Genomic DNA, 25414 nt, shown 5'->3' with positions numbered 1-25414 from the left:
CTATTTAATCTACCAAATATTTTTGCTACAATCAGAAAATTTGCTATTGTGTTTTCTATAAAGGGGCGGCGCAGAGGAAGCACCAGGCGCCACAATCTTCTTCGTTCTTCTTTAGGGTTCCTCTTTGCACGCCACTCGATCTCGCACTGCGTACGTGTGAGATGGGGTAACATAGACGGAGGAAAAATAATCTCACTGTCCATGCTGAGATTGGCATTTTTTCCCTCCCATTATAAAAAGGCTCGAAGATCGGGCATGCGCATAAGGAGCAGCCAGAACCTCCCTGGATGTGCACCGCGGCCACACATACATACATACATACATACATACATACATACATACATACGTACCTATACATATACCTTTCTTGTGATATTTTGCCTGACAACCCTAAACACCTTATTTGGTAGCTAGATCCAAAGTTGTTACTTTGGATCTTCTGTACATTTTATTGGATGTTAATATGACAAAAATCTCCATATTGGTCCTATTTGACATAAAAATGAAAAATTCACTGAATATACTACACAAGTATAGTTCTCATGATTTGAGCACCTCTAACCAGTGTGTACTTCTTTTCAACTGTTTAGGCATTGTTTGTATGGTGTATTTCTTACTGTACAGCACCCAGAAAGATCGAAAACAAATTGTTGTTATAAGTAAAAAATAAAATTACATTTATTACTTTCACAACAGGTTAATTTTCTCCAGCTCCAAATAAATGTCGGACATAAGAACTGTTGGAACTATAGAACTGTGAACCCACAGGGGTACCATAGGACACCTAGCCCACCACAGCAACCCACAGTATTAAATCTTCTACACAGTTTCAGCCTTTCCTAAAAGATCTAGCACGCCTATAACTGTGAAAGTTCTCATTTATCTAGGTCATTGTAGAACTAGTAGTAATTGGTAACATTCAAATGAACTTACTCTTGGATTGCTGATGGCATTTCACAGCTCTCCAAGGTTCTTCATCAGTGGTTTTCAGCATATGTTGAAGGCTACTGATCAGATCAGACTGATCAGTAGATTAGAAAGCTGCAAAATGTTTTCAACTTTCCAAGAATGAGATCAGTTGAATGTGGCCAGCTACTATTAATACTACTAGATAACATATACTTACATAATGGCTGATCAGCCCGTTGTTTAAGTGGGGCCTTTTTTCTTACATTTTGCCTGGTTGACTGCTGACCAAATTTCCAGTGCAGACTTATTAGCTATCAGTTTGGGAATCAGACCAAAATCCAATTCAAGAGATCAGTCTTAAGATCTTGCCTCTCGGCTTAAAGATACGCTTCTTGGACTGCTGCTGAGAGACACTACATGGTAGCGTCTTCCAACTGCAGCTCCATATCGAATGAATGGGGGGGCAGTAAGAGGTACTAGTATCATTGTTCTTTAGGAACCAGCGCTGCAGCGTGGCACCGGCTGCTACGAGGGGTTGCTGAGAAGTGCCTGGCTTTTCCCAGAAAGAAGAGAGCCAGAGTTATGAAATAACACATTTATTTAACATAATCCCCCCCTCAGACTGATGCACTTGGTACAGCGTAGTTGCAGCTAAACCAGCTCTCAGCAGCATCTTTGACGTCCGAAATGTCCTCAGAACGAGGTTGGGGGGTGCCCACTGTGGGGCTCATCTTTAATGGTTAAACCCAATCTTGAAACGAGATATCCAGGTTTTGACAGTGTTGTAGGAAGGATACTTCTCCCCCAGTGTTTGTGACATCTCAGTGTGAATGTCCTTTGCTGACATTCCCTGGAGAAACAAAAACTTCATGACGGCCTGTAACTCCAACGATGAGAAACTTGTTTGTTCCTCTGCCATCACAGCTTCTCACTAAAAGAAAAAAAAAATTGTTGGTACTATTATGTAGTTTTGGTGTTCTTGATTTGTGGTTTATACAATCTGCAATTGTCATAGATAAGATAAAATCCATAATGAGCTACATTCACTTTGAAAGTCATGTTTGACCCACTGATTTAAACACTCTTACAGTGCAGTGAACAGTATGCATTCAGGGCCCCTCTTACCACTTCTGCTTTAATATATACCCAGCTACTGCAGTTCTGACACCGCAGCCTTGACTTGCAACTCCATTTCCTATGTGTGTGTATATTCAGAGGTAAATGGCTCTGCTATGAAGACCCATTACAGTTGAAAAAGACCTGGCAAAATTTGCTAAACAAAAGTTTAAAATTGAGTCTTTTTTTCTGATATAATCATTGGGATATTAAGTAATCCGACTACAGTGCATTACATTAGGCATTTAAACTTGAATTCTTTCCCTTCAACAATCAGTTTGCAGCAATCTGAGCTATGTAATAGAAGTCTCTAGACCAGGCACCGATATGAAATTGAATGGTGAGTTCATTAGGCTTGGGAAGCAATGTTCCTTGCACGCTTCACTTCCTGTAAAGGCCCCTGGTCAGGAAGCAGTTGAGAAGTGGAGAAAATGACTGAAAATTGCATTCTGCACAGTTATAAAAATGGTTGAATTTACCGATATCCTAAAACTGGCTACACAGTGTTAAATGTTTTTATATACAAGATTAATTTGTGATGAAATGCCTAGAATTATATAAACCTTTTGATATAAATTGTATATGTAATGAGATTATAATTTAACAGATGGCCTTCCAGATTTAAAAAGTCAAACAAAAGCTATGTACAACAAAAATAGTATGTGAGGTGAAAAGTCCTCCTTTTTAACTGCCTTCCTTGTTCTGGTTTGCTATACAATCCACTATAAATAAATGTACTTTTTACATATCATGTGTTGCAATACACTGCGGGGCGTATTCACAAAGCAGTCAATGTGGCATTTAGCAAATACTCCTTGCATGTGAATCTTACCCATAACATTTTGAGGAATGTCGTACTGACTGCTTTATAAATATGCCCCTTTTAAATCTTTAATCGAACCCCATAGTGTATTCTCCAACAATGTTATAACAGAAAAGTTTTGGATAAAGATGGCATGAGCTGGGTTAACTAAATTTTTTTTGTTGGGTAAACTATATGTAAACTCAATTGGTGAATTCGGAACTAAACCTTATACCTTAAAAAAAAATTCAACCAGGCAGGTTCTTTAAAATAACCTTACCTGCCTGTTTACAATTTTTTAGTTGCACTCATCTGTTTTTGTTAATTCTGGGGCTCCACCATCTTCACCCAGTCCTCTTCTGGGTTCCTGCTCTGATCGGATGACTTAACTGCAGAGAATGTCATGGGAGTTCAATGGGTCCTGGGAGCCCTGGTGGATCCTGGGATAGCCCAATGCACCGTGGCCCAGGGGTTAGCACTCTGGCCCTTTTAGCTCTGGTTCCCAGGTTTGGCTATCGGCCAGGACACTATCTGCATGGAGTTTGCAGGTTCTCCCTGTGCATTCATAGGTTTACTTCCACATCCCAAAAACATTGTTATGTTAATTGGCTTATTTTTAGCCTGAAATAATGTCCTAGGATCATACACTGAGCTGCACAAGCATTCTGTCTATTCCCTATGCAAGATGGGCACCATGCAGATAAGGATGTTTTATTGTAGAAGGGACATCTACAATCAAAAAAAAAAATCCTGATTTTTATCTTCAATTCCACTTTAGCTCCCATAAAAGTTTGAGAATGTGCCTTGGTCAATTTTTGCTTTAATTGAGCAAATTATTTGCCTATAGTATGAAATACTAGTGTACTTCTTCTATTTGACTGTAGTTTCCTTTATTCCATCTATATTGTTTGTAGCTTGCAAGTATCTTTATTTGCAGATTTTTAGTGGTGCCTAAAGCATACTACAATTTTCTATCATTGCGTTGCTTTGCTGTTTTTTGTGCGTCACCACTATTGATTCGTTTCAGAGATCACAGACAGAATTACACCAGGTTCGGACTTATCGTGTATTGTGACGGATTATATTTTTCACGCAGTGGAGGAAGCTGTCTTTTCTTGCTGTGATCTTGCATCTCATAAGTTATAAAACGTTGGAATGAGTTTAAAGAATGGCCTCTAAATTCGTTTTATTTTTTTATACACCTTCTTAATGACTCTACTTCATCCCCAATCAACATGAATCTCATTTGTAACACAACTCCAGCTTGCATACTTAGACACTAATTGAACTGAAGTAAGTAGAGGCTTGGTTAGAAGGTGTGAAACACTTGGCTGGGTGCATCTCCAATTATTCTCCTGTCTGTAAAGTTCAAGTTTGGAGATATTGATGTAACCCATATGGAAGTTTTTTTTGCTATTTCCTTTTTTCTGAACACTGCTGCTCCAGGTAGTCCACCCCTGCATGTTATGTATCAAGGTGTATATCCAGCACTTTACAGTTAAAGTGCAACAATTTGGATGATGACATAAACTGTCACAAACTTTTTGATTATGTATAAAAGGATGTACAACACACCTAAACTCTTACCTGTTTCATGTAGCCGTATGCCTAATCAAGTGCATCAACTCAACCATGTAAGAGTTTGGGTTTACCACCATCTGCATTACAATAAAGTTGTTATCCCAGTTGGAGTGTTTCATCATCCATAATATAAAATATAACTCGGTATTAACGTTTTAAAGTAAAGACAACAGAGACTGCTGGTCCATGGAACATCCGATTGCCTCATGGGATCAGGAAGGATTTTTTTTTCCTTGTTGGAGCAAATTGAATCAGGTTTTTTTTTTGGTTTTCCTCTGGATCAATTATGTTTATAGGGTTTGATATCTGGGATATTGTTTATGACCCTAGTGGTTGAACTTGATGGACTTGTGTCTTTTTAAATCTATCTATGTATATTACCACAGTTCAGTACAGGTAAAAAAGTGGCTGCCAACAGCCCCAGATTTACCTGTATTTTGTGGATTAGCTCATGTTACTTTTATGTAAATATTTACAGTTTGTTTATTTTGGTAGTTCCTTTATTCAGGTTAATTTAAGTATAATTAGAAAAGCTTATTATATATTCACTAGAAAAACTTGCTTGTAGACAGGGTGGGAGGCCTGATGGCTTTTAGTAAAGGTAGGGAAGAGGAACCTGGACAGTTGCTTAGCTTGCCCAATCCTAAAACCGGTCCTGTCCATTAGACAGATGGTGGCTATGATGGCTGATGATCAGACTGATGAAACTTAGAAAGCCACATTTGGTGAACCAGGACAAAAGAATGGCACCTGCCCGGATCTGCATTATTTAAGCACTATATAAATAACAAGGCCAATAACAATAACTGGTCAGAACTACAAATGTAAATACCCAAGAGTTTCACTTTTTAAAATGTTTTTTGCTGGAAGTAGGTCTTTCCAAGAATAGGTCTCTGGCAATCAACAGATGGAAATAGGTCAGCAAGGATATAGCTGGAATGGTTCTAAATGTTAACAATTGTGGCAGTGGTTTTGTTTCACGGGTATTTGATCAGAAATGCAAGCTTTTGTCTAGCACAGCCTCAGCCATAGCGGGATCTCTTAGTCTCCTCTCCTCTTTGACACGGTCCAGAAAACAAAGCCGAGGGATGATTTATAAGAAATTTTCAATCTTTTTCTGCCTTGCAGGACTATAATCATGCCGGAAGTTTGCAGCTACAAAGTTTACACAGGAGAGAAGAGGCCAGTTTTATGCGAGTATTCAGGAATCTTGTTATATTTGTGGCCCCATAGGATATGTCTTTTCACAATACTTGACTTTTTATATTATGGTTTAAAAATGCTGACTGCTCCTGTCATTGTGAAATGACTGGTTTGCAGAATATTCTACAGCCTACTGGATTAGGAGATGTTATTCAGTGCCACCAGGACCTGCAAGCTATGAAAATGGACTTGTGAGATTTTGACACACGGGTTAAAATGATGGACTTTAATAAAAAATCTATTTAGCTGTCATATTTTATTTGACTTATCCAGCACACACCAATGTGTTATAATTCTCCTGATTGGAAAACTGCCAGTGTCATGTCAAGGTGAAGGTTGTAACCACAGATGGTATGCCATATTTTCCTTCTTCAAATTCAGGAGACTGAAAGCTGGCCTTCTCTTCTCAAGGTTTAACATCATTCTCGTCCGACATTAAATGTGAACGCTAGAAACATATTAGGTTCCAGTTTGTTTGGGAAAATCCGTGCATATGTTTTCATCAGGCCAATAGACTTGTGCATACTTTATTGCTCGCAAATCACTGGTTAAAAATAATGGATGACAATTGTGTCAATTTATCGTGTAGATTTTTTTTTTTTTCCAGAGCAACTTGCTAGTAGCTCTGGCAGACAGGCAGAACATTTCGAAGGGTTAATGAAATAGACAGCCCTTTGGAATGCCAATATACCTCTGCCAAGATCATGTACTATTTGTTGTTTGTCTTGCGGAGCTGTGGATTCTGTCTTAGGGACAAAATGGGGCAGACACACAAGATTTATGTCCTGTGTGCACAATACCCCACTTTATTTAACTTTGCAGAGACTCCTGGATGCAGCTTGGTAGGATACAGAAGCAGTAACTGACATCTTGGCTCTCTGAGATTGGATGGGGAATTGGTGCAAGCTGAGTAAATCAATGCGAACGCACATCTGAAAATAGGTAAGTATGGTTTTAAAAGATTCATTTTCAGCTATGCATGAATCCTCCAGTCTCCGTCCCAGCTAATGTAAGGTTTTAACCAAGCAAACACCTCTGTATATAAATAACCTACTCATTGGTTTTGGCAGAAACACAGATATTTCTTTTTTACTTACAGAATAACTGTGAATTGTTATTAGCGGAGCTTAAATACAAGGAAAGTTTGTAATATTCCACAGTTATCCATTATGTTAAAGCTTAATTTCAGTATGATCGCGTGATTTTAAACTTTTTTTCTTTTTTTTTTTTTTTTTTGCATTTTATAGGCATGGAACACGGTGTGCGGGTGAGGTGGCTGCAGTAGCAAATAATGGAATTTGCGGTGTTGGCATAGCTTTTAATGCCAGGATTGGTGGTAAGCATGTACCTTAGAATATAATTTTGGGGGTCAGTTTACATAGATGTAACCTTAAAGAAAGGAACAACACTAAGCTTCCTCAACAGGATAGTCCTAAAACAAAGATACTTTAAGTGTGCAATCTATAGTTCCATTTAATTTTTTTTATCAATCTTGACAAATTTCTAGTTTCCTAGGTATTAATATAATCAAAGAAAACTCATTTACAAAGTTCAGAGCAGCCAATTAAACCTTAGTGCACATTAGTTAGATCAGTAAAAGCTGAGCTTTTTATATCATCGGTCTTCTTTGTGTTGGTCTTTTGATTAAAGCGTTATAAAATGCAGTTGTCCCCCTTAAATTTGATATTTCTGCAATTAAGGAAACATGTAACGTATGAAGGCCACCATTGCTGACCTTTGAATTCTAGTTCCTGGCTGATCACACTGTTTTAGTGGCTTCGGTCCTTTCTAGGGGCAATAAACTGGAAAAAAACGGTCATTTGTCAATGTTTAGATTAGGCAGTAGATTTGATAAAAACAATGAATTAAAGGAAAATCTATCAAAAACTAGGTCATCCTCCATCATTATTTAATAGACCTATCAATGGAACACTTAGACATTTGTACCGGGTGGTAGTGCATGCGGAAGGGGGGACAGGCAAAGTGGCTAAAAATCAATAGGTGTTCGAAAAAGCTCGTAATAAATGATAGGTGGCAGGACTGGATAGGTTAACACATTAAAGAGAAAACACATTACTGGACGTACATTTACACGTAATAACACCTTACAGTGCACTTCTGTAAATTTTTTTGGTAAAGGTCAGCTTTTGCCATAATTGTCAAGCATACTGGGCATACAAGGCACACACTTACCTTTTTATAGGTGCTTGCAGTAATGACAGTTCCAGGAACCTGTCAAGAGTTGAATCCCCTAAAGTTACCAATATCCTTACCAACTCTTCCAGGTCCGCGGCACTCCTGTTAGGCCATTGGATGGCCAGTGATAATGTAATGTTGCCTCTGAGACTATTCACGGTATAATTGGCTCTTTTCTAAGTTAAATCAGCAGATAACGCGTCAGGGTCCAGTATCATACATTTTACTATGATATAATAACTTGTACAAAGTCTTTCAATTACTCAAAACTGAATGCATTCAAGGCATTGTTACAGAATCATTCTCATCCATCATGGCTGTCGGATATATTCACTGTGCCATTTTTTGCCAAGCACCCAATTTTAGCATTGTTAGGTTAATGTGCAGGGTAGAGTAGATTGTACAATTGTCCCCAAAATCTGTTTAGCAGGATTTCATGTGACTGACAGAAACATGAGATAGCTGCTTAGTTTGGATAAGTCATCTTTAATATATCTTTGATGTACCTTTCGCTCTTCACATTTCTGGCTCACTGTACTTATGAAAAACCTTAACGCAGACTTTATTTCTCCTTGCGCAGGTGTTCGAATGCTGGATGGTGAAGTGACTGATGCTGTAGAAGCAAGATCACTGGGTCACAATTTTAATCACATCCATATATACAGTGCCAGCTGGGGACCAGAGGACGATGGCAAGACAGTGGATGGTCCAGCCCATCTAGCAGAAGAGGCTTTCTTCAGAGGGGTCAACCAGGTAGACAGAAATGTTTGTCATTTTTGTAAGTTTTGAGGCAGATTTTAAGTTTTCCAGTCTCTTTGTATACCATAATGTAACGTGAAAGTGTAAGCTGATCAGGTCCCTGTAAACACTTCTAATACAAGGCTGTGAATAGATTGTGCAGGTGCTTCATTTTAGAGGCTTTGTTTCTGTAGCTGGAGACATCCAGCACCAGAGTGCCAGGATGTAATCTTCCTCTATCATAGCTTGTCAATAAAACATTTTAATTACTCTTTTCACATCATAAAAACGCAATTACTTTTCCGCTCTGAAAATATCAGGCCAAACAGGGAATATATTGTTCTTCTATAATTACAGATTATTTTACCTGTTATGCTGCAGAGTTGCTTGACAGGTTTTCTCCACTAAGACATTTAAAGGTGAAGTACAGTCTTTATTTTAAAAGTTCACAGAAAACCTTGAATGCTTGCATAACTCTGTTTAATTGGTGTCCATATCCATGTAGTATTGCATCACTATATTTCCAGTAGTTGAAGCAATAAGTGAAATCTCGTGCAGACGTTTTCTAGCTTAATGCCAACTTTACACAAAATTGATCATTTCAGTTTTACATGGTGGGTGGCAATATCTTTGTATTAGTTGATAAGGCATAAATAATATTTTGAATTCCCATTTCCATTTATCTACTACAAAGCTTTTGTTCCCATTTCCTTGGTGGATTCTGACAAATCTAGCAGGTCTTTTTGCTGAATTAATCAGAAGACCCATGTTGATGACACCAATAAAAGGGGATGGGCAGTGACTGTGGAACAGGGGCACCATTGCAGCCATTGATAAGTAGTCTGTTGAAGAACAGGTGGTGCTGTCAATGGCCAGTATGGTGCATTTAGGTGAAAATATGGTCATACGGTTGGAGGGGTGGTAGGGACAGCTTTTGATTGGAGGATCTGTTGTCTTTGGAGCATTAAAGTGTAACTAATGCTCCCTATACTCACCTGTCCCCATTCCGTCGTAGGGCGCTGCCATCTTTTTCTTTCTTTACTTTGGCATCCCGTTCTTCGACTATCTTGATTGGCTGGGCCAAAATAATGTAACTTCTGTACAGGTGTGCGGGAGTTCATTCAGTCCAGGCACACACAGGGGAAGCTGGTATTGCCGAATATTATTATTGCACAGTGTTTATATAGTGCCAACATATTACGCAGTGCTTCACATGTCCATAGTTGTGTCATTACCTGTCCCTCAAAGGAGCTCACAATCTAATGTCCCTACCATAGTTATATGTCTTTATTACAGTCTAAGGTCAATTTTTGAGGGAAGCCAATTAACCTAATTGCATGTTTTTTAGAATGTGGGAGAAAACGGACACAAACATAGGGAGAACCTGCAAACTCCATGCAAATAGTGACCAGTTGACTGCTTTCCAGTGCAATCAGGCAGGTAAGACAAATTATTGCAGAAAGGACATTGCTTCTCTTTCCGCAATAATAATCTGCCTGATCTAAAATGTTTAATAGTGGAGCTGTAGTTCCACTTTAAAGCTTGTATAGATAGGATTTACTTTTCTAGCAAAGTTCCCCCACTGTTGCTTGATGCAGCAGGTTTGATTAGGTGTGTATACTTAGCATGCAATGCAAACAACTTGCAATTTAGCATTGCTGATTTTAAATGCAAAAGGCATTGCTTAACGTCTGCCTACACAGTGGTGTACAAGGATTGAGTACATTACTTACAGTTCTGGTATTTGCTTCTCTGACAGGGTCGTAATGGTCTTGGTTCTATATATGTTTGGGCCTCTGGGAATGGCGGCAAAGAACATGACAGCTGCAACTGTGATGGATACACAAACAGCATCTACACACTGTCAATTAGCAGCACCACCCAGTATGGCAATGTACCATGGTACAGCGAAGCCTGTTCCTCCACGTTGGCTACCACGTACAGCAGCGGGAATCAGAATGAAAAACAGATTGTAAGTATTGTCTTTTCTAATCATCATCCCTTTGATACTGTTTGCATATTAAAATGAAATATAAACATGTAAGTGGTGGTGGTTTGATAACCGTTTGGAATAATTTGCCTTACTCACTGGCCTGCCACAAATCTATTTTTTACATTAGAATACTGGGAGGAACTATTTTGATGATCTACAAAGCCCATTTGTAATTCGGGCAAACTAAAGATTTGCAGTACAGAATGCGGCCACCTGGTCTGTGATTATGTAGCATGCACTCGGTTATTTGAACATATTTCATAACCTGTAGCTCTTCATTGCTTCACAATTGTTTATAATTTAACAGCTTTTTTTATTACCAGCAACATCTGTTGACTGCAAACCAAAATGATGTGAAGATTTTGTTCTATGGGCAATTAGTTGCAAGCAAAGTATTATCCTGCCATAATGATTCAGTTTAAAGAAAAGGTGCATTTATTGTTGCTAATCCCATTGTAGCATGTGATCCTGATGAAACCTATTATCAGGATCTTTTGTTTGGTAACCTTCCCTTGTTCCCCTACAATAAAGCTTGAGTGTTGGAGCTGTTGTTTTTATACTTCTGTTTTATTTTATTTTATTAAATAAAGTTTGTGATAATGCTGAAAAGGTTAAGGTACGTACACACATCCAACGGTCCTGGCGGATCCATAAACGATGGACGACTAACAATCCTAATGCAAGATAAGGGGGGAGAACACGCAGTGGGGTGCCACTCTGTCGTTCTCCCCTCTGCATAGAGCAGAATGGTGATGTATGTACAGCACTTGTTCATGTATCACGCAGTGCTAGTCGTTGGAAAGGATCGTGAAAGACCCTTTCCAACGACTATTATTGCATGTGTGTTATACGGCTTTAGGCTAGGTACACACGTACAGTTCTCGTCCGATAATCATCCCAGGGTCGATATCAGACAATAATCTTACGTGTCTCCAGTGCTCGTCGTCCATCCGTCCTGGCGGATCCACAGGCGATGGACGACGAACGATCTTAATGGTAGTGGAAGTGAAAGGGGGAGAGAGCGCAGCGGGATGCCGCTCGGTCGTTCTCCCCCTTCCCTCTCCATTGAGCAGAATGGTGCTGTATGTACAGCACTCGTTCATGCATCGTGCAGTTGTTAGTCGTTTGAAAACAATCGGGAAAAATCCTTTCCAAGGACAATGATTGCATGTGTGTACATAGACTTACTTTTAATCCTGATGATGTCTCCAGTCCTTTGTCTTTGTGCTTCCTCTCTGCCTGCTCAAACACAGTACACTAATTCTAGCACTGGAAGCCATTCCCATCATTTTCATGATGCAATACTGAATTAGAATGCAAATTACCCACATTATGACACTCCGTTAGTTAGATTGACATTTAAAGTGGAGCTAAACCTGCACAACTCACTTAACCACGATTCATCTCCGTGCTCCTCCATCTCCCTTCTCTTCTTTCTCCCAAAGATGAACTTCAGCCATCTTGATTGGCTGTGCTGGGGATGACATAACTCCCACACAGAAGTTTATTCATCCTTTGCACATGCAACGGAAGATGGGATTGCTGGGTTTCCCTGGCAACCAAGGCTGATGCTGCGCATGCGCAGCTCTACTTTGTCATCAGAAACCCTGGAGCGATCAGGCAGGGGGCACAGCACTTGTCCCTTTCTGCTATAATGAGCTGACTAATCAAGCATTTTTAAATGTGGATCTGTAGTTCCCCTTTAAGGCAGTAATACCATGACGGGATGCCCATGGGCAATGCAAATAAGTGGAATATGGCTTAAGGACACTGGAGGTCCATCAGAGCAGAAATTGGGTGACATTACATGCGTTACAGGAGACTTGGCCCAAAAAATGTTACAAAGGGGAAAAACACTTAATGATTTTAGTATAGGACTAGACCGTCTACAAAAACAGGGCTGGAGTTTAGCTTTATGTTATCATGCGTTTTCATAATTCCTCGTGTCACGTTAGCTCGAATCAGCGGCATTATCTGTAGACTGGACTGCTTCCATCATCTTTTTGCCAGTTGGACGCTCCTGTTCCAAGCGTGTTCTTTTCTGTTTGCCTTGCGATTCACAATGCATTCATAATGTTTCAACATACAGCCTGAACAAAGTGTATTTGTTTACTGTGGCCGCACTCCAGTAGTTTTTGGATAAAGATAAAGATGGGCAGTGTAGCCTGTTAATGTTTTTTTTTATCATTTGTTTTAACTCGATAACAAGATTTCCAGAGCACGAACTGAAATTAGTACTGATGTGTACAATAAATAAAGTGCATAATTCAATTTTTATTTCATCTTTTCAAATAGCAAGACAAGCTTCGTTTTTATGGTGGATAGATTTGGATGGATAACACAATATAGCAGCAAATTGTAATCAATGGTTTCGTGAAAGATTTTAGCCACCATACAAGCCCAGTGATTTTTCAGCAGTATTTGTACTATACTGATTTGAAATTGTGTTGGTTGGATCAATCACAAAGTTTTTTTGATTCTTAGCGCTCATTTAGTTTAATTTTACCAATCTCAATATCCTGCATTCAATACTGTCTGCTGGTGTCCTATGGTGCCTTGATTGGTATATTGTGTGACCATTTACAGGTTGTCAGACCATTTACATTTGCTAGATGCAATCACAATATTGCAATGTGAAGACATCATAAAGTTTGCAGTAAATTTGCTAGATTGTGCAGTTTATTTGTATCCCATTGTGTATTGTCCATTCTTTGGGAAGTTAATTCATGAGCTTTCCTCCCTGTAGGCCAAAACTGCCACAACCTGGGTAATTTAAAATAAAGATTATGCTATTAAAACTATTCATCACATATGCAGGTGACAAAGTATGCTGATATCAAAGTCAGAACTTTAGATCTATGTACTTATTCTGGATTGCGGACTGAAGCCATTGGATCAACATGACAGCTAGGAAGCTAGTATTTCAGGAGAAAACAAAATATTTCTCTCTGTTCCAAGTGTTATGGTGACCTCTTTATGTGTCTTGTATTATTTATTAACTTTTCTCCCTAACTTGCTAATGTTTTGTCTTTGGAACTTTTACTTTGAGGTCCAACGTCTATAGACGGGCATGTTATCAAAATAATTTATTTCTGTTTTTTGAAGTTTGTCACCCTGATGCAATAGTTGTGTTGCATGCTATAAGGGTATTTCAGAAGATGCAGTTTATAAACTCCCCATGTTATGCCCAATGTCAACATGTGAAACAAATTAAAACTTCCCTCTCCTTGCCGTTAGCTTCCTGAGGGCCATGGTCACTCTCGCCAAAAACTGGACCACTGTGGGACCTCAGAGGAAATGTGTTATTGACATTCTCACAGAGCCAAAGTGAGTAAATAAAACTCCTTTTTTCAGCTGTTATTGTAAAAGTGACACTAGAGTACAAAGAGAACACAAATCTTCATAGAAATATCTGCACAGAAAAGTAATTGGAGGATTCATTCTGAAAGATTTTCACCATGCCGTAAACATAGAAGTTTGAGTAACTTGGGTTAACTTTACCGGCAGTGTGAAGTTAAAGTTTAATTTGCTTGTTTTTAGCCTGTTATACTTGCACCTTCCCCCCTTCATCAACAAAATAATGACATTTATTTTAGAAAAAAAAAACCTTTTCATTGCCTATTTTATTCAAGTCTAGTGTCATATATATTGGGGCTTTATACTTTTCTTTGTGACTTTGGCAGATAATGGTTGGATGGAGGGAATTTTAAAGTCCTGTACTTAACATCCGAATAACAGGAAGGTGCGGTAACACCTATATGTGATGCTTAATCTCCATGGCTGAAAGGACTTAAAGTCCGTAAATGAAAGGGCTGGGAAATAAAGGGGCAGATGATGCTGGATGTCTTTCAGCAAGGGAATAAGGTAGACTCCATCTGACTTACAGACTGTAAGAAACCAACCATGTGCGGTGAGATTAGAGTAAGCAGACTCGGTAAAGGAGCGAAGAGTCTGTACAACTGTGCAAGAATAATGCAAAGGCTAGGATTCAGCTTGAAAGCAGACCTATTACCAAAAAGTTTTACTTTGCATAAAAGGGTAGACAAACTTAAGTATTTTTTTTTTTTTTTAAATGAGTGATGGTATGATGTGCCAGTTAACCTAGAGTTTACCGTACAAACATAAATCATTTTGATGCCATTTACTCTGTTTTTAAGGTGGTTTTGGATTTTCAGTAGTTTCTAAAACTTCGCAAGTAGAGGATGCAGTGAAGATATCTTTCTGCAGTTTTTTGGATTAAACTCATCCACAAGTCGATTTTAAGAAATGTGTTGCAGCCATAGCCATAGCAGCCAATCCTCTAGAATTTGCTGTAGAAAATAAGTTGGGGAATAAAAGAGAGAATGTATTTGATGACTCGGATCACACAGACACTTCTATTTTATACTCTTGATTAGAAAAGGCCAGTTGTCTCTGAATAGATCTCCACCTGTAACCTGCATATAATACATCAATCATCACACAAATTCCATCTCAACCTTTGAAAGGAAATAATACCAACTTCACAGATTTTCTTCTTTTAACAAGTGTCTATCAGTATGCATGGAATCTCAAACACCTGGCTCAGTGGCAGTTACACATTCTGCACCAGGCTGTTTTTTCTAGGAATGGCACTTATAATTTACAACGCACATTGAAGGATGAATTGTCCGATGAACTGAAGCGGAATTTATTGTGAGCCGAGGAACCGTGCCTGTAACCGCAAGCATTTATGAGATAAATGTGTAGTCTCTTGCATCTTCGAGAAGCCCGCACATTTGGTGTGGGCCTACACAACTTTGATCCAAATTGCACAGTAGTCTTGTTCATGAACACTGGCCTCTATTTCACGGGGTCAGCACAATCCCCGTGTGATGGGTCTGTGAGTCATTTTCCTCATGCCGCGCTGCACAGTATACCTTAATTACTGCAGCCTCTGATAGAACCGATGTACTGGGAGATGGGCGGAGGTGTGTCACTGCTGGCAGTATGATTGTAAGTATTGAGCTTTGTTCTCTGATTGCACGCAAACTATCCCACCAATTAGGGCTAAACGGCAAGATATCAATTATAATAAATTGTCCGCAATCTTTACTATTGCACTCGAGTACATGGCCAGAGTGACCAATACAGTTTAATGTGACTTTTACTGTTGCATTAGAAAGTTTTGATTGCAATCTTTGTTTTTGTACATAATAATGTGTCGCATATGTACACACATGGTTATAGTAAATGTTTTCCTTATCAGAATACACCATGTATTCTATGCTACTGACATTTTTTCTTGACCATCATTTTTACTTTTCAGTGCTGATAACCTGTTTTCAGTCACTTCCTGTCTACGTGCATGTACCCCAGCAATGGTGACTGCAGTGGACCATGCTGGGATAATGTTTTAAAACTGATACATGGGTTTTTGGGGGTTTACATAAACAAATTTGCTTTTTGGTGATCATATGGCATTGATGACCTAGAAGCAGAACTAAACCCTGATATGATATACTCATATGTCCTCATTACCTCATAGGGCACCACCATTTTCTTTCTTCTCTTCTTGAAGAGTATCTTGGACCATCTTAAGTGGGTGGGCCAGGATGATATAACTTGTGTGCAAGAGTTCATTAATTCCTGGCATGCACAGCAGAAGCCAGGATTGCCGGGTATCCTGACAACCAAAGTGGACTGCTCATGCACAGTTTAGCTTTTTGTCAGATACGCGGAGCAATCAGGCAGGTAGGAGTTCACTGAGGTTATATAGTGTAAATCTCTCTTTGAGCCTTATCAAACGTTGGCAACGAACACTACTTAGTGAACAATAAAAACTGTCGTGGTGTTGTTGCAAAGCAATACAAATGGCTCTATATACTTTTCTGTGTACTACCTCATTTGCCACAATTAAGGAAACAGGTAAGCTTCCTAAAACTAGAAAAGTGCTCTTCAAATGCATTCTGCATTCGAGGTCAACTAGACCTTAGTGTTTAACATGGCACTGGTAATTGGCATCTTCTATTTTATGCCAGCACTTAACGGTGCCTTCAGACCATGAAAGTACATAGCGCTGAGCTAGTGAACAAGACTTCTATTCTTTAGCATTTCCCCGAAAAGTATATCAGCTTGTCTTCTCTTTGCAGAGCACATGTAAACGGATACAGCTCCTGGTGTCTCTCCTCACTAGCACATAAATGCTCAGTTAGTGTTGGGAACAGACAGTGCATTACCTGGATTTGGCTCTTTAGGGGATTTAGACACACAAACCATTCACACCTCACTGGGTCGGAGCCAAAGGCTCAATAAGACTTTTGTCCAACTGAGCATGAATGGAGCCCTGCAGGGGAAAACAGCTGCAGCTCTATCTCATGCTCTGCTTGTGGCTAGGGTTAAGCAAACTGGATCCAATACCCTTTACAGATCTTTATTTTATTTTTTCCATCTGTAGCTGCAGTTAGATGCAATGAATAGCTCTGCATTCTCCTCTAGTTCCACGTGTAGCCTTGGGGATGAGTACGACAGATGTAAAGGGTTGCTTAGCTTGAGAAATGAAGGCCATTTTTTCAACTTAATAAATGTAAAGAAATATAGAAAACATATGAGGCATTTTAAAATTCACTTGTCTCAAGAGAGACTGTAGATGGAACATATGACTTACCTGAGAGAACATAGAGGGTTTCGATTTCTCCTTCTAAAGACACTTAGTTGCCTAGCTTTAAAAGTGGAACTAGAGCCTCGTGAGTCGCCTATACATGTTCTGTGTCGCAGGGTGCCACCATCTTCCTTCTTTTCTTCTCATAGACAATCTATGGCCATGTCAGCATTATGTAACACCTACGCAAGAGAATCTGGGATTGCCAGGTTCCTCTGGCATTCATAGTGGATGTTGCACATGCGTAACTTGGCTTTGTCGACAGGAAACCAGTGCAATCAGGCAGGTAAGACAGATTACTGTAGAAGGGACCTCACCTGCCCCCTTCTGCAATAATGACCGGCCCTATCAAGCATTTGTATAGACCTTCTATATTTGATAGGCACTGCTGTGTAGGTAGACAATAGCCTAGATGAGAAATAAGGAGGAATCCAAAATTTTTGAACAGAATGAGTGGAAATATTCCAATTTATTATATTTTTTTTATTTAGAATAATAGTTGAAAACATTTCCTCCTACCTCCTGTTCCAGTAGGGATTTCTGTTCCCGAAAAATGATGTATCCTTTTACTACCCATTTTGTTTTTAAAAAACAAAAAACAAAAAAAGAAGCATAGGGATATTACCCAAATGACAAACTAAACCCTAAAGAGTTTCAGCATATCCAAAAAGGAAACCTGAACAATTTGCCTATACATGCAGTACACCTTAGGGCAGCAGTCGCCAACCGGTGGTCTGCAAGAAAATTTTGGTTGTCCGCGGCTCTGGCTGGTGCGGCCCCCAGCGAGGTCAGTATAAGGACCCCGCTGGGGGGGCAGAGCGCACTGGCCAGTGCTGCAGACCACGTCTCACGTACAGATCCCAGACTCAGACCTGCGATGGGAGAGTATTCAGGTTCTGGCATCATGATGTCACTCTGGGGGAAGTTTCCTCCCCTTTGAGTGACGCACGGTTCCTTTCGCACGCGCGGTCCGGAGCCAGTTAGTTTAGTGGTCCGTAGGTCCGAAAAGGTTGGCTACCACTGCCTTAGAATGTGTATCCTTTTTAATCTTCTTTATTTCTGGCAACATATAATTTATTTATTGCAGTTAAAAAAAAATTACATAAATGGAAACCTTTTGTGATTACTTGTGCTGCAGTGGTAATTTGTAAAGCTGCTGTATGCACGCCATGGTACTCAACAGAACAATGGACAACAGGAAGTGAAAGGAGCACCTGATTCATTGGCGAAAAACACATGATGTTGTCCTTGCTGTTACCGCTTCTTGGCACAGCGTGCTTCTGTATTGCCAAATAGAGGAGCCTGCATTGGAGAGTCACCAGTCCAATTTGTCTATTTGTTGCTGTACTTTGATTGGTTGCTTTGTCCACTTTGGCCTTTTAGTCCAGCTATACAGAATTGGCCTCTGATTGTTATTGTGCCTTCTTTCATTCTGTATTTGTGTATTGTTTGCACCTGCTTGCTTATTCAAGTGTATAATCGGATGTTTTGCAATTGTTTCAAGATCCTTTCACCATGGCTATGTTAACTGCTCATTATTTTGCTCCATGTCTCTGCTTCTAGTTCATATGCCATGTTTATTCAAACAGCAAGCAAGATCACTATGTGACATTATATAAATGCTTGTCAATGTTTTTTTTTCTAGGGACATAGGGAAACGCTTAGAAGTCAGAAGAAAAGTGGCGCCATGTGCTGGAATGCCCAATTACATTAGCACTCTGGAGCATGTTCAGGCCAGGCTTACCTTGTCCTACAACCGCAGGGGAGATCTTGCCATTTACCTTACAAGTCCTATGGGCACGCGCTCTTGTCTGCTGGCACCGAGGTAACTTCACTGTCACAGGTTAACAACAAAATATGAAAAAAATATTTGTAAGCAACAGTTCAGCTAAAACCAAAATTTCAGTTTCACAGAGACCCTGGCAGGTTTAATGATTTTTCAGTTTCCTATTTACTGAGCAACTAGCGCATCAAAATGAAAAGTCTAACTTGAATTGAACACCAGGGATAGGCAAAACTAAGAATTGTATTTATGTGTGTGTTTGGAAACACAGCTGAGCATTGCAAGGTAATTGTTTCAAGTAAATGTCTCTGAACAATACCAATATTGCTGCAGGGAAATAGTGGGGCCTATGTAATTAAATCTAAACATTTATCCCCTCTTAGCTTTAAAAACTCACTTTTCCTGCTTAGTTTTATGTCCTACAAAAAAGCCTTTCAAGGTTTTTTGTTTTTTTAATTTTTTTTGGTATTTTTTTTTACTGCCAATGACTTGCTCTCATAAGTCCCCTTGACTCCTGTCCCAGCAGGTTTGATGCAAATATTAGTTCTATAGGCTTTGTAGTTCACTGTAATTCTAAATATTCTGATTTACAAAAAAATGTGCATTGTTTTACTTCACATATTGACATTCCATGGAATTTTTGATGGAACAGATCTTGTTGCTGTGAAGTCCGTTACTCCAAGAAGTTGGTGTCTTTCCCACCACAAAGCACATTACATGTTGTGGTTCACAGTATTAATGGGGGAAAAAGTCCACCAAATACTTAAAATTGGGACCAAGAAATTGATGTCCCAGGGAGAGCACCACCCTGTGTTTGAGTACATTGAAATTGATCTCATTTAGTGGCAATTGTCTGTGATACTGGCATGCCCTGTAATATATTCATGGTTTTGTGTATTCAGGCCCCATGATTACTCTGCAGATGGTTTCAATGATTGGGCTTTTATGACGACACATTCGTGGGATGAAGATCCAGCAGGAGAGTGGGTACTGGAGATTGAAAACACCAGTGGTAACAATAACTATGGTAAGTTTCCTCCTGAGTCTGCTGGATCAATGAAGTTGGGAGGTTGGAACACAGTTTTGGTAAAGAACTCTGACTTTTAACATCTCTGCTTTAATGTCATTGTTCAATCAGACCTGAAGCAGCCAAATTGGCTAAAATTGTTTAAATATAAAGACTTGAATTATATCTTGTACAATTAAGCAAATGCCTTTAGGTACTGCTGTGTGTTATTTGATAATTATTATTTTGAGCAGATTTAATATCTGTTGCCCAGAATATATCCTGCTGATAACTTACTGAAGTGCTAAATATACTCCATGTGTTATCTCATGTATTATTTATGTATTTTGCATATAAAAGTCAATTCACAAAGTTTTTACACACAAGTATATCGCTAGCATGCGGCTGATGTTATCAGCGGTTTTTCTATATGGTGTCTAATGAGATGAGCCTTTGGAGACACTGATAAAATAATGACTTGCAAGATAAAAAGGCAAAAATAGTTTATTGAAGTCATGGGGAAAAAAAAGTAACATTTCCATTTGTGAAACTGAATTTTTTGATGTAAAAACAATTATGAGATAAAATATAAAAAGTCTTCTCCCAGCTTTGCGAATTGACATATGCAGCCAATTTACTTTCTGAGTAAGATTGTAGCTAGTGGTATCACTGTGTTAGACACTGATTAGTTATAGATAGTTATGAAAACTGTAAAATGAACCTGTCGCTCCTTTTAAAATGACATTATCAAGTGTATATGTAGTATAAAGCAGATTTTGCTGACCTCTGCACCTTTTCTAAATCAACTACCTAAAAGTAAGTGAAAAAAGTAAAGTTAGAATTATTTTTACCTTACCCCCAATTTCTACATCGCTTGATGTCACAAAAAGATATTTTAGTACTTTGCATTAGCACTTTAAAGCAGAACTAAAGCTAAAAATTCAACTGCTAGATTTATTAGAAGAGACAGGCACATGTGCAGCTCGGTGTACAATCCGAGCATAGCTAGCTTCTGGGAATGAATAACTCATGTGCACATGCGCAGTAGTTCCGTTATTTCCACCTTGCCAATCAAGATGGAGATAGCCCGGGTGAAGATCTTTGACAAAGTGAGCAGGGTTTTTTTTTTAACATCATCCGTCCCTTCTGCAGTGAAGAACTTGCTTTTAATATTATTAATATTAATTATTAATATTTTGGGGCTTAGTTTGGCTTGAAGCTGTTTACCAGAAGTTGCTTAGGCAGGACTGATATTTGGTGGTGGATGCATTGGTACACTTGTGCCTCTCCCTGTTTGGTATTCTCATTAAAGAACAGTATAGTAAGCCTAACTTTTGGCTTATCCTTCATTTAAAAAATGAAGTTGCACCAAGATAAATATCAAATTTTACTGCAATGTGAAATATGTGAAATTTTATACAAGTATGGAAGCTTGCAAATACCTTTTGGCCATTATAAAACCCCACTATGTCTTTAGTCCATGAGAACACATTTCAGGTTAAGCCTGTGATTTATAATGAAGTGTTTGTTTTGTGTAAAGCTATTCATTTCCATTGTTCTGTTTCAGGGTGATGTCGTTTTTCCAACACACATGGAATACATTTCCTGTAGTGTTTTGCAAAATCCTTAATATTAGTGTTTCAGGGCTTTGTGTTTCCTGCTTAAAAAAAAATTAAACAACCGATAAGCCTGCAGGGTTTGCAATTGTATACCATGCGTCTTGTGGTATATTTATGGTTTACAGTGTTTGTTATTCTTTATTTGTAAAGATGGATAGACTGCAAGGCTGGAACAGCCATAGAGGGCATGGAATGGATATGGAGCATAGAAAACTTTGAGAACTTATACTGAAAGATTTTAAAAGACATTGTGGTTATAATACAGCCTACCTGGTTGGTGTCCTGATCCTCTGCCGTAAACATGTTCTGAATCGCTGACCCAGAATGTGTATACAGCTAAGTGCAGCAAACTTTTTTTCCAGTTATCTACATACTTGTTTCCAGTGTATGACTGAAACTACTGGCAATTGAAGACCAGTTTTGCATCCATGGCAGCCTACACCATCTTTCACTGATAGGTCCACTTTAAGAAATAGTTTGAGAGTTACAGGTAAAGTGCCTCCAAGGCATGGAAAGTAAAAAAAAAAAAATCTAGTATGAGGTATATGCCTAGTGGGATTTTATATAACAAAATGGGGAATTTGGGGTAATTGATACCTATATGTGGCAGTTGTCAATGTTTCATGGCAGCACTCATGCAGAGCTTAGTTCCAGCTCTGCAAGTCTGTCTTGTTTTTAGTTTTCTGTTTGTGCATCCATAGTGCATGGACAAGATAAGAAAAAGGGGGTTGTTTATTTACTACATTTTGTCAGCCGTATGAAGGATTGAAACCACTCGATTTGGCTTGTTATATTAAGCAGCCCAGCACGTGGAACTGAGTGTGGAGAGGAATGATGAGCATGAGAAGAGGGAGCTGCGAGTTATCGCTCACACACAGATGGGTTGCGCAGCACAAGGCTCCAATTAGCTGCTTAGTATTCACATGCAGAGTCCTGTCTGCTCACAAGACACCTCCCTACACCTGAATAAGAGGATTGTTCGTGACAGGATCTGTGGTTCTGCTTCTGTACACAGCCATCTTCCTGCCTTGTATTTAGCACAGACATGCCTGTGTGTTATGCGCCGTCATATTGCCGGACTAAAATAGCAATCCAGGCCACTGCTTTTTCTCTGCAAAGCGAGTCTGTAGCTGCCAATTAAGAGGCTTTGATTATAATATTTAAAGAATAAACAATATCTGCTATCTTCTTTCTAATTATAAAGAGTTCATATACACTTCAAAAAATTTAGCAAGTCAATGGACAAACTTAGAGCCTCATTTATGGAAGATTCTTTGTGTTTACAGAATGCCACATCTACTTTGTAGCATTGGGATGGTTGGTGTATCTCTGTGGTTCATTGTTGACATTGGTGCAGTGGTCTTCCCAGCCCGTTTTAGCCGGGTACATCACCTGGCACTTTTTGGTAACCACCCAGCTGTTTTTGGGTGGTTACCGATGGGTTGGGTCACAATACATGGCTGCCATCCGCCTACAATTTCTTCCCATCCAGCTTAAAATAAATTTTAGGTTGAGCACTGCTGGTGTATGTGTCTGGTGTTCATGCCTCTTCACTTGTCAGTTATACAGTGTTAAATGGCCACCATGTGATAGACTCGAGTTCATTCCTCTTCACTTTCCAGCTATACGGTGTACAGTGGCCTCTGGGTGACCAACGCAAGCTTTGTCTGCCATACATCATCACTTGCCCATCATACCATGTACAATGACCACCATGTAGCTTTACATCCTTTCCCTCGTCACCTTCCAGCCTATATTGGCCACCATATGACCAGCCCAAGTCTATTTGTTCCATGCCTCTTCAATGCCTGGTTATGCAGTGTAATGTGGCTGACTGAAGATTTGGATTCCATGTCTCTTCACTTGCCAGTTACACTGTGTACAGTAGCCAACATTTGACCCGAGTTTTGTGTGTCATATCACAGTAAAGCTTTAACTAGACCGTGATTGAGAGCAAAGAAAAGAAAAAAGGTAAAACCGTTTTCTCACAATGCTCAGCCCTCAGTATAGCATGACCTTCAGTGTTCAGCCCAAATTTTTTTAAGCCAGGTGTGAGGAAACTGTAGGCGGGTGGCAGCCCCTGTATGGTGACCCAACTGTTCAGTAACTACCCAAAAACAGCCGAGTGGTTACTGAAAAGTGTCGGGTGGAGTGTTCTTGGTTGTGCTTTTATTACTAGTGACAATCTATGGATTTTTCTGTACAGTGTTTAGCTAGTTCTTGCAAATCTAAACTTGCTGAACACATTTTTGTGATTTTGTATCATTTGTATTGAGGTGTGTAACTGCAATTATATTCTAATGGCTTCTTTCATAAGGAAATCACCCTGTTATGCTGTGCAAGTATCACACTTTTCTGGGTGAAAACATTCACTCAATGTACTGTAGCTGTGGTGAACCATTGTCACTCTGGGAGAGAAATTGTTTTGGGACTGCTGAAATCTTCCTCTTCCCCCCTCCAGTAGGTAGACATAAGGAGAGGGGAATGTGTTTTACAGTTCTAAAGTAATCCAATTCATGTTTTTTTTTTTTTTTTTTTTTTTTTTTTTTTTTTTTTAACTTGCTGGATTTAACCATATACTTAAGTGGTATCAAATATTCAGAGGTGAGCAATAGGTGAAGTTTATTGCATTTGCTTGCCTTCATGTTTAAAGACATATAAACAGCAGGTCTCTGGCACAATACTGATACTTGGTGCACTAGGCTGCTATTGGTGGAAACTGAAGGCAGAGCCAATTTTTTTTTTTTTGTTTTTTTTCATTAATAGCAGTGTTTTAAAATCTACAGGAATATGTGAGTTCCAACAAGACAATTGGTGATTGTTTATTTTTTTTCTCATTCTTTAGGAACACTAACCCAGTTTGTCCTTGTGTTGTATGGCACTGCTTCCGATCCTCCAAACGTGTCCAATCAAGTCGATGGTGAAGGATGCAGAACTGGTGCTTCTAGCCAATCCTGTGTTGGTAAGTATTGAACTGATTTGTTGGCCTCGTTTACAAAAATCATCTGAAGGGTAAAAAAAAAAAAAAAAAATGTTCCTAATCCCTGTGTATTGAAAAACCTTATTGTTATTTAATGTTATTGCATATTCTCCAACCTGTGGTTTTCAGGAGACTGGTGATATACATATATATATATATATATATATATATATATATATATATATATATATATATATATGCATATTTATTTATTTCAGGGCACACACCCTGTCCACAGATCGGCTGGAAAGTGTCCTCTTCTAGGAAAAGGGGAGGCATGAGTAAATAGCAACCCATTGCACGGTCCTCTATAGAAAAGTACAGTAGACACTCTACTTACCCCTACCTAAATTGCTCATTGATCTGCTAGGGCAGATTGATGAACAACGTCTGGGGACCACTATACATATCCTAGTTTTTCATCTGGAATGATTACAATCATTTGTCCCTGATGACAGTAACCTTCCATGTGTATGTAGCTTTACATAACTGATAAAAGACTAAAAGTGAGTGGATTATATTGCCCAAGAAAATTATTAGTGCTAGATCTTCATTCTGGGAATGCAAAGTATAATATTGCAGAGAGGTGGCACTCCTTGCCTGCGCCCCTAAAAGAAATGAAATGTTAAAGTGAAGTTCTCATTGGAAATGCAAATCTCCTTCACATAATGGAAGCCAAGAAGCTTAGGAAAACAGATTTTACATTTTGGCAGTCTCCATAATGTAATTGGATTGTGGTTAATACATTACAGTTACAGGGAGTCTGTGCTAGCAAAGTGTGTGAAATAAGAATGATGTTGGCCCTTTAATAAAATATAAAGCCTCCGTTTTTCTTGCCGCACTTTTTGTAGGGGACAAGGACATTGCAA

The 25414-nt window shown here is 39.1% G+C and overlaps 1 protein-coding gene across 1 annotated transcript in view; it reads left to right on the top strand.

Annotated features, from left to right (window-relative positions):
* The window catches only part of FURIN (furin, paired basic amino acid cleaving enzyme), a gene marked incomplete in the record, with an annotated part of 160242 nt that overhangs the window by 124916 nt on the left and 9912 nt on the right, over nt 1–25414 (top strand). The window contains 8 exon segments of the mRNA XM_072399139.1: nt 6859–6947; nt 8388–8560; nt 10305–10556; nt 11129–11154; nt 13776–13865; nt 18803–18982; nt 19843–19967; nt 24411–24527. Of these exon segments, the coding sequence (XP_072255240.1) occupies nt 6859–6947; nt 8388–8560; nt 10305–10556; nt 11129–11154; nt 13776–13865; nt 18803–18982; nt 19843–19967; nt 24411–24527 (1052 nt within the window).

The sequence above is a fragment of the Pyxicephalus adspersus genome, chromosome 2 (assembly GCF_032062135.1).
Source record: "Pyxicephalus adspersus chromosome 2, UCB_Pads_2.0, whole genome shotgun sequence".
Taxonomy (NCBI): Eukaryota; Metazoa; Chordata; class Amphibia; order Anura; family Pyxicephalidae; genus Pyxicephalus; species Pyxicephalus adspersus.
The sequence above is the reverse complement of the archived record's forward strand: the minus strand, read 5'-3'. Positions and strand labels throughout refer to the sequence as shown.